This window comes from Marmota monax, unplaced genomic scaffold, assembly GCF_021218885.2.
Source record: "Marmota monax isolate L192 unplaced genomic scaffold, Marmota_monax_Labrador192_F-V1.1 WCK01_AAM20220418_F8-fsc00014, whole genome shotgun sequence".
Classification (NCBI taxonomy): domain Eukaryota; kingdom Metazoa; phylum Chordata; class Mammalia; order Rodentia; family Sciuridae; genus Marmota; species Marmota monax.
Window position 1 is genome coordinate 11,463,952 of NW_026695222.1, and position 15,604 is coordinate 11,479,555.

General features: G+C 39.3%; 1 protein-coding gene across 2 annotated transcripts in view; it reads left to right on the forward strand.

Moving 5' to 3' along the window:
- The first annotated feature begins 439 nt into the window (after window positions 1-439).
- The window catches only part of LOC124085372 (signal-regulatory protein beta-1-like), a 43,087-nt gene continuing 27,922 nt past the window's right edge, over window positions 440-15,604 (forward strand). For both annotated transcript variants that reach the window (XM_058575480.1, XM_058575479.1), the window contains exon 1: window positions 440-578. In XM_058575480.1, the coding sequence (XP_058431463.1) occupies window positions 506-578 (73 nt within the window). In that variant the 5' untranslated portion in view covers window positions 440-505. The remainder of the gene's footprint in view (window positions 579-15,604) is intronic.

Here is a 15,604-nt window from a genome sequence, read left to right on the forward strand (position 1 = left end):
ACAGAAAAAACAAAGCTTTGCAATGCTTGGCCATGGCGGGAGGTGACCAGTTCCTCCCCAACACTGAGCAGGCCCCAGGACCCCTCCTACCTCCAGCTGAGTAGCTCTGTGTGTAGCTGCTGCAGAGTGAGGCCACCAGCCAGCCACACCAGGGTCTCAGAGTCAGGAGTCTGTGGCAATCCTGCCTGCCCTGTGACTCCCAAATAGATTGTCACTAAGACCCAGGAAACCACGAGGGGCCTAGGCACAGGCACAGGGAAGGAGGACTTTATCCTGTGAGATATGTTCCAATTCCTTCCAAAAATGAAGCATGAGAGACCCTTACCCTTTGCTGTCTGTGCTCCTGGTTTCTACATCATAATTTTGGAGGAAATTGCTTGTCACTCTGTCACAGTCACTTCCTCTTGTAATAAGGGAGGCAGAGTGTCAGTTCTCTCCAGAGAGCAGAGTCAGGGATCTCCCCAGCACAAACACTGGGACAGAGCAGGCTCCTCAGGGCTCCACCATGTCTGCAACTGCCTCCGGGCCCCAGCGTCCCTGTCCTGTCCTGCTGCTGACCCTTCTGCTGGGACTCATAGGTGAGTGAGCACTGTCTGGGGTGATTCCTGTGTCCTGGCCCCTGGGTCAGCTCTGCCCTTGGACTCCCAGGGACTCAGGACAAACATAGGCTCTGCCATGGAGGCTGGGACAGGGCGTTATCTGGAGCCCAGACCAAGGGTCCTGAAAATGTCACTGTGATGCCTCCCCTGCAGCTGGGGTCAGAGACATCACATTAGCTGATGCTTTAAATAGCAGTGACAAGAATGACTTGCATATTATAATACTTCAGCTCACAGAACATCTCTCCAGAGGATCAATGTGTAAATCCTGATAACTTCTGAGATAGCCAAGGTGAGGTAATCTCCTCAAGGCCATGGAGTAAGCGATCTCCCCACCCCCCTCTCTCTCATAGTCTGACCTTGAGGTACATGGCTTTGTCCCATCATACCTTCCTCTCCATTGATTTCCTGCCTCCCACAGGCCCAATAGCCATGGGGACAATCAATGCTGGACTGAAACCTCTAAAACTGTGAGCTCATCCTACTTTTCTCTTCATAAGTGGATTTGTCTCAGGTATTACTTATAGTAATGGAAAGTTGATTGACACAGGCTGTGACGATGTCCTTACCCTTATCTACATCATAGGGGGCCACTGGAAGGTCCTGAGCCTCAGGAAACCTACTGAGTAATGACTTTCAATTTTTTTGAAATCTCACCATGGGCCAGACTCTCTGAAATGCTGTACAGCTTGTCACATGACCATGATACCCATAGCAGACACTCTGGTCACCCACCTTACAGCTAACAAGCAGAAGCACCAGGAGCTCTGTGGTCATTCAGGGGCAGTGCTAGGGCTGGGGTTTGGGTGCAGATGCTCTGATCTGGAGCTCGTGGTTCAACCACCATCTTCTCAAACTCTGTGGCCCTGACCCTACATGTGGCCAGACATTGTTTTACTGGTGTGTAGCACGACATCATGGGGTCAGATGTCTGCTTCCAAAGACCTGGGGCATCTCATGCTCATCATGGGTGGTCTAGAGACCCCAAGAGGATTTGGATCTTATTTCTTTACTTTCTTTTTTTCAAGGCAATAAGAAGGGTGCCTGGTTTTAATTTGTATAGGAAATTAGTAAATGATGCATATGTAGACTGATTTACACACTTTGTTCAGCTTCTGCCAATGGGTGTAGAGAATGGTGGGGGAAAAGGGTTTGTGGTTTTCTTCTCCTGGGCTCTACTTCCTGCCTATATCTGGAAATATTTCTTGTTTTGCTAAGTATTCTGTGTGGGAAACTCAACTTGTGGCCATTTCTACAAAATGTATCCACTGAAAATCATCTTCTGCAATGAAGGGTTGTGGCACTGAGCAATTCACACACTAAGTACACACTCATTGTACACCTACTGTGTGCAGGAACTGTTACAGAAACTTGCAGTGCATTGAGCATAGAAGAGGCAAAGGATTTGCCCTGTGTAGCTAAGGTACCTCTAGGGACAATGGTGGTGATCAACACATAACAAAGAGGTAAATCGTATCACATATTGAACAGTGATCAATGCGACTTGAAAACTATCAGCGGGATAAGGGAATTGGAGAACGAGTGGGAGAGAGGAACTGCAAATGGGGTCATCTGGACAGGCATCACTGAGAAGGGGAATTTGAGCAGAGATTAAGAGGAGGTGCAGGAGTGGCCCTGAGGTTTTCTAGCAGAAGGGCTTCCTGATAGAGAAACCCCATGTGCACAGGCTGTGAGAGCAGATGCCCCTGCTGTGTTCAAGGGAGTTCCTCTCACTGTGATTAAAATGGGAGCCACTTCCAGGTGTGGAGCAGAGAGTTGAGTTGCCCTGAGCTCAGGAGGCTGCCTGGGCTTTGCAAGGTGTGTTGTCCTTGTTCCCATGCTTTAGAGGGGGGCTCTGGTTAAGGAGTGGAAGGCAGCCACATCCCACTGAGTTCCAGGGTGTATGACAGGTGGCTGTGCCATTCCACAGTCCACGGATTTCCATTACGTCCATTAGGTTAATTCTTAGGGCTCCAGCTAGCCAAGGGGCCTGGTGGAAGGTGACCCCTGAGATACCCAGGCTTTGTGTAAGGGTCTAAGCTTAGGGAAGTCACCCCATCCTGCCAGTGGGAAAGGCCAGATGGTCTAGGTTTTGCTTTATCTTGTCCTGATGATGCTTTCGTAGCTGTGGGAGCAGTTGAGGTGATCAGTGTTTATGGAGCATCTAAGCCCTAGAGAGCCAAGGGGTCAGCAGACATCTGTTGTTTTCATGATATGTAGACAAGTCCGTGAGGGGAAGAATTTTCCAAAGCCATGGGGTAGTTTATGATCCTGGTGAGTGGTCCAGTGCCTCCAAGGGGTATTTCTGTCTGCTGCTTAAATGGAATAACAGGGGTGTGTGTTCGTCTTTTTTAATTTTTTATTTATAGTTATACATGACAGTAGAATGTATTTTGTCATATTATACATGCATGGAGTATAACTTCCCATTCTTGTGGTTGTACAAGCTGTGGGATTACACTGGTTGTTCATTTACTGTACCAATTTGCAGCCCCATCATTAATGTTTGAGTGAACCTTTTCCCCACATCCTTGCCAACATTTTATTGTGACTTGAGTTATTGATAATTGCCATTCTGACAGGAGTGAGATGGAATCTCACTGTAGTACTAATTTACGTTTCTATAATTGCTGGAGATGTTCAACATTTCTATGAAGCAATGGTTCAGTTCCTTTCCCATTTATTTGTCTGTTTGTTAGTTTGTTTGTTTTTCGTGTTAAGTTTTTGAATTCTTTATATATCCTGGAGATCAATGCTGTATCTAAGGTGCTAGTGGCAAAAATTTTCTCCCATTCTGTGGGATCTCTGTTTACCTTCTTCATGTTCCCCTTGCTGTGAACAAGCTTTTTAGTTTCATATCATCCCTTTTATTGATTCTTAATTTTACTTCTTGACTTTAGGAGTCTTGTTGAGGAATTTGGTTCCTAAGCTTATATGATGGAGAGTTGGGCCTACTTTTTCTTCTAGCAGGCACAAGGTCTCTAGTGTAATGCCTAGGCCCTTGATCCAGGTGGCTTTGCCATTCCTACAGTCCACAGATTTCCATTATGTCCATTGAGTTGAGTTTTGTGCAGGGTTAGAGATAGAGGTTTAATTTTGCTACATGCAGCTGTCCAGTTTTGCCAGTACCATTTGGGAAGAGGCTATCTTTTCTCCAGTGTAGGTTTATGGTACCTTGTCTAATATGAGAGAACTTTGTATGTGGGTGCATCTGTTTGTCTTCTATTCTCTACCATTGGTCTTCATGTCTGTTTCGGTGCTGAAACCATGCTGTTTTTGTCACTATGGCTCTGTAGTATAATTTAAGATCTGCTCTTGTGATGCCTCCTGCTTCACTTTTCTTGCTGAGAATTATTTTGCTATTCTGGGACTCTTTTTTTCAAATGAATTTCACAGTTGCTTTTTCTACTTCTATGAAGAATATTATTGGAATTATAATATGTATTGCACTAAATAGGCATAGTGCTTTTGGTGGCATAGCCATTTGACAATATTAACTCTGCCTATCAAAGAACAGAGGAGATTTTTCCACATTCTAAGGTCTTATTCTATTTCTTTCTTTAGTGTTTTGCGCTGTTCATTGTAGAGGTCTTTCACCTCTTTTTTAGATTGATTCCCAAGTATTTTTAATGCCATTCTGAATGGGATGATTTTCTTAATTTCTATTTCAGTTAATTCATCACCGATATATAGGAATGTAATTTATTTATGAGTGTTAATTTTATATTCTTCTGCTGTCTGAATTCATTTCTGAGAAATGTTTTCTGGTGAGATTTTTTGAATCTTCTATGTATAGAATCATGTCAGTGGCAAACAGAGATGGTTTCAGTTCTTCTTTTTCTATGCATATCTTTCTAATTCCTTTCTTCTGTCTAATTGCTCTGGCTAGAGTTTCCAGGATGATGTTGAATAAAAGTATTGAGAGGGCATCCCTGTCTTGTTCCAGTTTATAGAGGGAATGCTCTCAGTTTTTTATTATACAGAATGGTGTTGGCCTTGTGTTTTGCATATACAGCTTTGACAATGTGGAGGAATGTTCCCATTATCGATAGTTTTCCTAGTGTTTTTAATATGAATTGATTCTGAATTTTGTCAAATATGTTTTCTGTATCTATTGAGATAATAAATAATCTTATATTTAGGTCTATTGACATGATGAATCACATTTATTGATTTCCATATGTTGAACCGACCTTGCATTCCTGGGATGAACCTCACTTGATCATGGTACATTATCTTTTTAATATGTTTTATGTTATGTTTTTATTAAGAATTTTTGTATCTATATTCACCAGGGATATTGATCTGAAATTTTCTTTCCTAGATGTGGCTTTGTCTGGTTTTTGGTATTAAGATGATACCAGCCTCATATAATGAGTTTGGAAGGGTTCCCTCCTTTTCTATTTCATAGAATAATTTGAGGAGCATTGATGTTATTTCTTCTTTGAAGATCTGTTCAAGCTAGGCTGAGAATCTATCTGGTCTTGGGCTTTTCTTTATTGGTCAGCTTTTGATGACATCTTTATTTCTATGTCTTTCTGATTCAATTTGGGTAGGTCATATATGTCTCAAAATTTGTCAATATCTTCAAGATTTTTTATAAGAGTTTATATTTTCAAAATAGTTTCTGATTATCTTCAGCATTTCAGTAGTGTACATGGTAATATTTCCTTTTTATTACAATTTTTTATAATTTGAGTTTTCTTTCTCTTTCTCTGTGTTAGCTTGGCTAAGCATTTATAGCTTTTATTTCTTTTTCCAAAAACCAAACTTTTCTTTTTCAATGTTTAAAATTGTTTTTGTTTCAATTTTATTGACGTCATCTCTTAATTATTTCCTGTATTTTTCTGTGTTTGGTGTTGATTTTTTTCTTGTTTTTCTAGGTCTTCAGATACAATACTAAGTTATTTATTTTGTGACTTCTGTTCTTTTAATGAATGAGCTCAATGCAATGAACTTTCCTCTTAGCACTGCCTTCACAGTGTCCCAGAGTTTTGACATGTTGTCTTACTCTTCTTGTTTACCTCTAAATATTTTTTTTATTTCATCTCTGATTTCTTCTACTATCCATTGGTCACTCAAATGTGTATTGTTTTTCTCCATGTGTTAGAGTAGTTTCTATTTTTTATCATTGATTTCTTATTTTATTCCATTCTCATTTCATCAACTGTGGGGTACCAGAGTAGAGAATATATAATTGTTTTATTCCCTCAAGCAGTACAATTCATACAACATCTCACTTCTTAAGACAGCATTAAGCTAGAGTAGCCTGGGCTCTGGGGTTGCTGGGATATACTGTGAGATCCTTCTCTAATGCATAGCTACTTTGGAGACTCCAGACTGCTCCCTAACTGGGCTCCAAGCTTATGTTGATAGTGAATCTTTTTTTTCCACTTTTTTTCTGGTTGTATATAAAGTATATTCACACCATTCATATCTTCATACATGAACTTAGGGTAATGTTGTCCATCTCATTCTGCCATCTTTTCTACCCCCATGTCCTTTTCCTTCCATGCACAACCCTTTCCCTATCTAGAGTTTGTCTAATCCTCCCATGCTCCCCTTCCTAACCCCTGTGAATCAGCCTCCTTATATGAGAGAAAACATTTGGCATTTGTTTTTTTGTTGTTGTTTTTGTTATTGGCCAACTTCACTTAGCATTATATTCTCCATCTCCATCCATTTACTTGCAAATCCAATAATTTTATGTCTTTTAATGCTGAATAATATTCCATTGTGAATATACACCACATTTTCTTCATTCATTCATCTTCTGAAGGGCACCAATATTGGTTCCACGGTTTAGCTACTGTGAATTGTGCTGCTATAATCATTGATGTGGCTGTGTCCCTGTAGTATGCTGTTTTTAAGTCCTTTGGGTATAGACCAAGGAGTGGGATAGCTGGGTCAAATGGTGATTTCATTCCCAGTTTTCCAAGGAATCTCCATACTGCTTTCCATATTGGCTGCACCAATTTGCAGTCCCACCAGCAATGTATGAGTGTGCCTTTTCCCCCATATCCTCACCAAAACTTATTGTTGTTGGTATTCTTAATAGCTGACATTCTGACTGCAGTGAGATGAAATCTTAGAGTAGTTTTGATTTGCATTGCTGTAATTGCTATAGATGTTGAACATTTTTTCATATATTTGTTGATTGATTGTATATCATCTTGTGAGAAGTGTCTGTTCAGTTCCTTGGTCCATTTATTGTTTGGATTATTTGTGGGGTTTTTTGGTGTTAAGAATTTTGACTTCTTTATATATGCTAGAGATTAGTGCTCTATCTGATGTACAAGTGGTAAAAATTTGTTCCCAAGATATAGGCTCTCTATTAACCTCATTGATTGTTTCTTTTGCTGAGAAGCTTTTTAGTTTGAATCCATTCCATTTGATGAATCTTAATTTTAATTTTTGCACTATGGGAGTATTATTTTTTTTTATTGGTTGTTCAAAACGTTATAATGCTCTTGACATATCATATTTCATACATTAGATTCAAGTTGGTTATGAACTCCCAATTTTACCCCAAATACAGATTGCAGAATCACATCGGTTACACATCCACATTTTTACATAATGCCCTATTAGTAACTGTTGTATTCTGCTACCTTTCCTATTCTCTACCATCCCCCCTCCCTCCCCTCCCATCTTCTCTCTCTACCCCATCCACTGTAATTCATATCTCTCCTTGTTTATTTTCCCATTCCCCTCACAACCTCTTATATGTAATTTTGTATAACGATGAGGGTCTCCCTCCATTACCATGCAATTTCCCTTTTCTCTCCCTTTCCATCCCACCTCATGTATCTGTTTAATGTTAATCTTTTCTTCCTGCTCTTCCTCCCTGCTCTGTTCTTAGTTGCTCTCATTATATCAAAGAAGACATTTGGTATTTGTTTTTTAGGGATTGGCTAGCTTCACTAAGCATAATCTGCTCTAGTGCCATCCATTTCCCTGCAAATTCTATGATTTTGTCATTTTTTAGTGCTGCGTAATACTCCATGGTGTATAAATGCCACATTTTTTTTATCCATTCATCTATTGAAGGGCATCTGGGTTGGTTCCACAGTCTAGCAATTGTGAATTGTGCTGCTATGAACATCGATGTAGCAGTATCCCTGTAGTACGCTCTTTTAAGGTCTTCAGGGAAAAGTCCAAGAAGGGCAATAGCTGGGTCAAATGGTGGTTCCATTCCTAGCTTTCCCAGGAATCTCCATACTGCTTTCCAGATTGGCCGCACCAGTTTGCAGTCCCACCAGCAATGTACAAGAGTACCCTTTTCCCCACATCCTCTCCAGCACTTGTTGTTGTTTGACTTCATAATGGCTGCCAATCTTACTGGAGTGAGATGGTATCTTAGGGTGGTTTTGATTTGCATTTCTCTGACTGCTAGAGATGGTGAGCATTTTTTCATGTACTTGTTGATTGATTGTATGTCCTCCTCTGAGAAGTGTCTGTTCAGGTCTTTGGCCCATTTGTTGATTGGGTTATTTGTTTTCTTATTGTTTAATTTTTTGAGTTCTTTGTATACTCTGGATATTAGGGCTCTATCTGAAGTGTGAGGAGTAAAAATTTGTTCCCATGATGTAGGCTCCCTATTTACCTCTTTTATTGTTTCTCTTGCTGAGAGAAAACTTTTCAGTTTAAGTAAGTCCCATTTGTTGATTTTTGTTATCAACTTTTGTGCTATGGGTGTCCTATTAAGGAATTTGGAGCCCGACCCTACAATATGTAGATCGGAGCCAACTTTTTCTTCTATCAGACGCAGAGTCTCTGATTTGATATCTAGCTCCTTGATCCACTTTGAGTTAACTTTTGTGCATGGCGAGAGGAGGGGATTCAGTTTCATTTTATTGCATATGGATTTCCAGTTTTCCCAGCACCATTTGTTGAAGATGCTATCCTCCCTCCATTGCATGCTTTTAGCTCCTTTATCAAATATAAGATAGTTGTAGCTTTGTGGATTAGTCTCTGTGTCCTCTATTCTGTACCATTGGTCCACCCTCCTGTTTTGGTACCAGTACCATGCTGTTTTTGTTACTATTGCTCTGTAATATAATTTTAAGTCTGGTATCGCTATACCGCCTGATTCGCACTTCCTGCTTAGCATTGCTTTTGCTATGCTGGGTCTTTTATTTTTCCATATGAATTTCATGATTGCTTTATCCATTTCTACAAGAAATGCCGTTGGGATTTTGATTGGCATTGCATTAAACCTATAGAGAACTTTTGGTAATATCGCCATTTTGATGATGTTAGTTCTGCCTATCCATGAACAGGGTATATTTTTCCATCTTCATTATTAAGAAAGTCAGGGCCTGATCTAAGATGATGGAGATTTGTGCCTACTTTTTCTTCTATAAGTCACAGGGTCTCTTCTTTAATTCCTAGATCCTTAATCCACTTTGAGTTGAGTCTGTGCATGGTGAGAGATAGGGGCTTAATTTCATTTTGTTGCATATGGATTTCCAGTTTTCCAGCACCATTTACTGAAGAAGTTATCTTTTCTCCAATGTATGTTTTTGGCATCGTTGTCTAATATAAGATAACTGTAACCGTGTGGGCTAGTCTCTGTGTCCTCTATTCTGTACTGGTAGACTTCTTCTACCAGTCTATTTTGGTGCCAATACCATTGCTGTTTTTGTTACTATTGCTCTGTAGTATAGTTTAAGGTCTGGGATAGTGAGGCCACCTACTTCACTCTTCCTGCTAAGGATTGCTTTAGCTATTCTGGGTCTCTTATTTTTCCAGGTGAATTTCATGACTGCTTTTTCTATTTCTATGAGGAATGTCACTGGGATTTGGGTGGGAATTGCATTAAATTTGTATAGTGCTTTTGGAAGTATGGTCATTTTGTTAATATTAATTCTATCTATCCAAGAGCAAGGTAGATCATCCCATCTTCTAAGGTATTCTTTGACTTCTTTCTTTAGCATTCTGTAGTTTTATGCTTGTAGAGGTCTTTCACTTATTTCATTAAGTTGATTCCCAAGTATTTTTTTGAGGCTATTATAAATGGGGTAGTTTTCCTCGTTTCCCTTTCTGAGGATTTGTCACTGACGTACAGAAATGCCTTTGATTTATGGGTATTGATTTTATATCCTACTACTTTAATGAATCCATTGACTAGTTCTAGAAATTTTCTGGTGGAATATTTAGGGTCTTCTAGGTATAGAATCATGTCATCGGCAAATAGTGCCAATTTGAGTTCTTCTTTTCCTATGTGTATCCCTTTAATTTCTTTCATAGGTTTAATTTCTCTGACCAGTATTTCAAGAACTATGTTAAATAGAAGTGATGGAAGAGGGCATCCCTGTCTTGTTCCAGTTTTTAAAGGGAATGCCTTCAATTTTTCTCCATTTAGAAGGAAGTTGGCCTGGGGCTTAGCATAGATAGCCTTTATGATGTTGAGATATGTTCCTGTTATCCCTAATTTTTCTAGTGTTTTGAACATAATGGGGTGCTGTATTCTGTGAAATGCTTCTTCTGCATTTATTGAGATGATTATATGATTCTTATCTTTAAGTCTATTGATATGATGAATTACATATGTTGAACCAACCTTGCATGCCTGAGATGAAACCCACTTGATCATGGTGCATGATCTTTTTGATATGTTTTTATATTTGATTTGCCAGAATTTTATTTAGAATTTTTGCATCTGTTTATTAGAAATATTGATCTAAAGTTTTGTTTTGTTTTGTTTTGTTTTTGCTGAGCCTTTGCCTGGTTTTGGAATCAGGGTGATATTGGCCTCATAGAATGAGTTTGGAAGTTCTCCCACATTTTTATTTCCTAAAATAAACTGAAGAGTATTGGTATTAGTTCTCTTTAAAGTTCTTGTGGAACTTGGCTGTGTGTCTATTGGTCCTCGGCTTTTCGTGGTTGGTAGATTTTGATGGCATGATTTATTTCATCATTGGGAATTCATCTGTTTAAATTGTGTATATCATCCTGATTCAATTTGAGCAAATTATATGACTCTAGAAATTTGTCAATGCCTTTAATATTTTCTATTTTATTGAAGTACAAGTTTTCAAAATAATTTCTAATTATCTTCTGTATTTCTGTAGTGACTCTTGTGATATTTCCTTTTTCATCATGTATGTTAGTGATTTGAGTTTTCTCTCTCCTTCTCTGTGTTAGCATGTCTAAGGGTTTGTCAATTTTACTTATTTTTTCAAAGAATCAACTTTTTGTTCTGTTAATTTTTCAATTGTTTCTTTTGTTTTAATTTCATTGATTTAAGCTCTGATTTTAGTTATTTCCTGTCTTCTACTGTTTTTGGTGTTTCTTTGTTCTTCTTTTTCTATGGCTTTGAGATGTAAAGTGAGGTCAATTATTTGTTGATTTTTTCTTCTTTTAAGGAATGAACTCCATACAATGAGCTTTCCTCTTAGAACTCCTTTCATAGTGTCCCAGAGATTTTGATATGTTGTATCTGTGTTCTCATTCACCTCTAAAAATTTTTAATCTCCTTGATGTCTTCTGCAACCCATTGTTCATTCAGTTGCATATTATTTAGTATCCAGGTGCTGGAGTGGATTTTATTTATTATTTCATCATTGGTTTCTAATTTTATCCCATATTGATCTGATAGAGTGCAGGGTAGTATCTCTATTTTTTTATATTTTACTAAGATTTTCTTTGTGGCATAGCATATGATATATTTTAGAGAAAGATCCATATGCTTGTGAAAAGAAAGTGTATTCTCTCATTGAAATATTCTATATATGTTGTCTAATTATTGATTGTATTATTGAGTTCTATAGTTTCTTCATTCAGCTTTCTTTTGGAAGATCTATAAAGTGGTGAAAGAGGTGAGTTAAAATCACCCAAAATTATTGTGTTGTGGTCTATTTGACTCTTGAACTTGAGAAGAGTTTTTTTGATGAACATAGCTGCTAAATTGTTGGGGAAATATATATTTATTATTGTTAAGTGTTGTTGGTGTATGGTTCCCTTGAGCAGTATGAGATATCCTTCTTTATCCTTTTTGATTGACTTTAGTTTGCCATCTATTTTATTTGAAATGAGGATGGAAACTCCTGCTTGCTTCCGGAGTCCGTGTGAGTGGTAGGATTTTTCCCAACCCTTCATCATCAGTCTATGGATGTCTTTTCCTATGAGATGAGTCTCTTCATGGCAGCATATTGTTGTATCATTTTTTTGTATCCAATCTGCAAGCCTATGTCTTTGGATTGGTGAGTTGAGGCCATTAATATTCAGAGATATTATTGAAACTTGATTTGTATTCCCAGCCATTTTTGTTTATTTTTGGTATTTAATTTGACTTATTTTCTCCTTTGATAGGCTTTTCCTTTAGTGTAATACCTCCCTCTGCTGATTTTCATTGTTGTTTTTCATTTTCTCTTCATGGAATATTCTGCGGAGGATCTTTTATACTAAAGACTTTCTAGCTGTAAATTCTTGTAACTTTTGTTTATTATGGAAGATTTTTATTTTATCATAAAATCTAAATCTTGATTTTTCTGGATACAAGATTCTTGGATGGCATCCATTTTCTTTCAGAGCTTGGTATGTGTTGTTCTAGGATCATCTAGCTTTTAGGGTCTGGGTTGAAAAATCTGCACACAACCTAATTGGTTTCCCCATATGTAATATGATTCCTTTCTCTCGTGGCTTTTAATATTCTTCTTATTCTATATGTTAGGCATTTTTATTATAATAATTTGCCTTGGTGTGGATTTGTTGTGATTTTGTACAAATGATATTCTATAAGCATCTTGAATTTGATTTTCCAATTCATTCATACATTGGAAATTTTTCTGATACTATTGCATTGAATAGATTGTTCATTTCTTTGGTTTGGAATTCTATGCCTTCCTCTATTCCAATGACTCTTAAAATTTGGTCTTTTATGCTATCCAGTATTTCTTGAATGCTCTGCTCGTGTTTTTTTAGCATTTTGACTGTGTGGTCTACATTCTTTTCAAGATTATATATTTTGTCTTCATTGTCTGAGGTTCTGTCTTCTACTCTGTTGGTGATTCTTCAATTGAACTTTTAATTTGATTTATTGTTTCTTTCATTTCAAGGATTTCTGTTTGTTTGTTTGTTTGTTTGTTAACCTCTATCTCCCTATTGAAGTAATCTTTTGCTTCTTGTATTTTTATGTTGATCTTTGTCAAAATGATCTTTTACTGCTTGTAATTTCTTTTTTATATCATCCTTTAATTCACAGAACATTTTAATTGTGTACATCCTGAACTCCTTCTCTGTAATTTCCTCTGCTGTGCTGGCCATGGATTCTAATAATGTGGTATCTTGGTTTGTTTGGGGCTCTTTCTTCCCTTGTCTTTTCATGTTGTTCATGTGTCTTCCCTTCTAGCTCTGCAGATCCAAGGTGTTACTGTTTTTACCCTAAGGCTTATAGTGCCCCTGTAGTGTTCCAATATGTCTCCTGTGAGGCGAAAGGTGATATTAACAGATCCCAATATAAACAATATACAGCCTAAAAACAAATAGTTGCTATTAAGACATTTACACTTTGGTCATAATATACAGAAATGTTGAATTCAATTATTATCTAAAACATAATCTGTAGGTTTTTAAAAGGGGTTTACAGTTTCTGACAGTGGACAAAGAACTGGGGGTGAGTTGTAGGATGATATGCTGAGGAGATAGGAGGTGAGGATATAGAGTTATTATATCTTAATAAGTGTGAAAGAGAAATCTAAAGAAGAAGGTTAGTAGCAGAAAAATAGAAAGGAAGTAATTTTACGTAGACAAGTGGGAAGAATGTAGAGTACATAAAACAGACACATATGTATCAAGAAAAATTTAAAATGGTCAAAATTGGAGGGGAAAAATATCTACAACGCAACTGAAATATACTATTCAGTATCCCAGTCCTCAAAATCCTAATTCATGCAAAATATACTTGGTTTCACGTATGTTGGGGAAGTGAGGGCAGGAGAATAGAGAGGGAGAAGAAAAAGGAAAAAATAATTATCTCCAAGGAAGAAACCAGGAATGTTTTGGTTGGAGATCAGGATCTTTCCTCCTTCCCTTCTCATCCAATAGGTTGGGTCGTCTGTTGTTGGCTGGTATCTCCACCCTCAGGATAGTGAAGGAAACCACCGTGGGAGGGTTGGTACCAGGAAGTAGAGTGTGGTACCCGCCAGTCCCCAAAGGGAGAGTGCACCTCAAGGATCTCTTTTTGGGCCCATTCATATGATGTGAGCACTTGGTCTTATCTCCTTATCTCATTTGAAGGCCTCCCAGTTCCTGGTCTCTATGTTAGTCTCTAAACTCTATCACACACACCCTCTCCTTTATAGTTCATAATAAGGGACATTTTTTTCTGGGGATCTTGTGTGGGGCACTTTGGGCATGTTACAAGAGCTGTTTTGTGTTGGGCAGTCACTGTGCAGGCTAGAGATGCTTGGGGGAGAGGGTGGATACTGGGTACCTGGCTATGGGCTCACTAGGTCCAGTCAAAGCCCACGGAACAGCTGAGGAAGGTGTGGCAATGGAGTCGAAAAGAGACCTCCAAGGGTCAGTTACAGAGAACCCAGTCCACTTTATTATTGTATAGGCCAGTTTTTATGCAAAGCCTGTTACTGGGCAGATTCATCTGAGGGTCAAATAACCCAATGAGCTAGTGACATGCTTACGAGTGGCGGCCAATGGTCTAAAAGGTCAATGGCAGAAAAGCAGAAGGAAAGAAACATGCTGTGCACCTGAGGGAGGCCAGGTATGGTGATAGGGCTGAGTGCAGGTAGTGTGCTAACCACTGTATCCGGGTTCAGTGTCTGGACCCTGAGAGTCCCTCACATAGGCCACATAGGCTGCTTTCCAACTCATGGGCCTAGCACCTGGCCAGCCAGAGTTCCAAACTGGGACTTGCCCCCACTACAGAGGGTGATGAGGTGACCCAAGATGGAGGCGGGTGCTTTCAGCATGGGGTGTCAGGTCAGGTGGGAGGAGCTGGAAAATGTCATTGGACGATGTGTTCATAGATAAACTGGCTGTCTTCGGAGCCTGTATGAAGTCCCCAGGTGCAGGCAGACTACCGTGCATCAGGGACTATCTCCATTGCTGTGGAGTCCCAAGATGGAGGCTACCAGGGGAGCCCCACGTTGGTAGATGGAGGTCCACACAGGAGTGGTGGCCAGAGTTCCCACACATGGGTAGCATGCAGGAGTCCTGCATGGAAGCAGCATTCTGGATTTCTGCTCATGTGGGTGGCCATAAGTTCTGCACAGGTGCTGATGCTGATGGTTCCTCTTGGGCACCTGGTAGTTCTGTGTAGGTGAGTAGTTGGGAGACCTACTCTGACACTGAGATCTGGAGCCCTGCATGCACATGGTGGCCATTATTCCTGCACAGGAGCAGAAAAATCAGTCACAGAGAAGCAGTACTCTCACTACTTGGGTCCCAGGTGACAGAGTGACACAGAATGTGCCTCCTTTTGGCCCGCCATCTTGGATCCCCTCCACAGTGAATTTTTATAGCAGCTATGATGCTGACATTGCTTGAAACTTCCCTCATCATTGCTCTGAAAAGGGGAATCTCCCCTCCTCTGCCTAGAAAAGTTTCTGGGAAAATGCCAGGCGGATTTGTTCCTTTTTTTTTTTTTTTTACTATTTTGTTCTTTTGGAGGGTGGAGCACGTATGAATTTTACAAAATAATGGATTTCCCTGTGGCATATTCATATATGCATATAACATAAAATGATCAAATTCACAATCTAATGCCCCTGATACCTCTCTGCACACCCACCATAAGAGGCCCTTCCTCAAATCACATTCCCACACAGTACACTGGTCAATAGCCAATTCACATGGTCTGGTGTTCCTTTCAATGGTAGGATGATTCTGTAGCTGGGGTCAAGGCTAGGAACTGTTATCTCACTGTGAATTCTTGGGGTAGGGATGGGAGCAGCACTCTAGGGTGGAGAGCATTATATGCTCTCTGGAAAAGCAACAGAGAGCTTCACAAAGCAGGGCACAAGACAGCCAGCAGGCCAGAGATC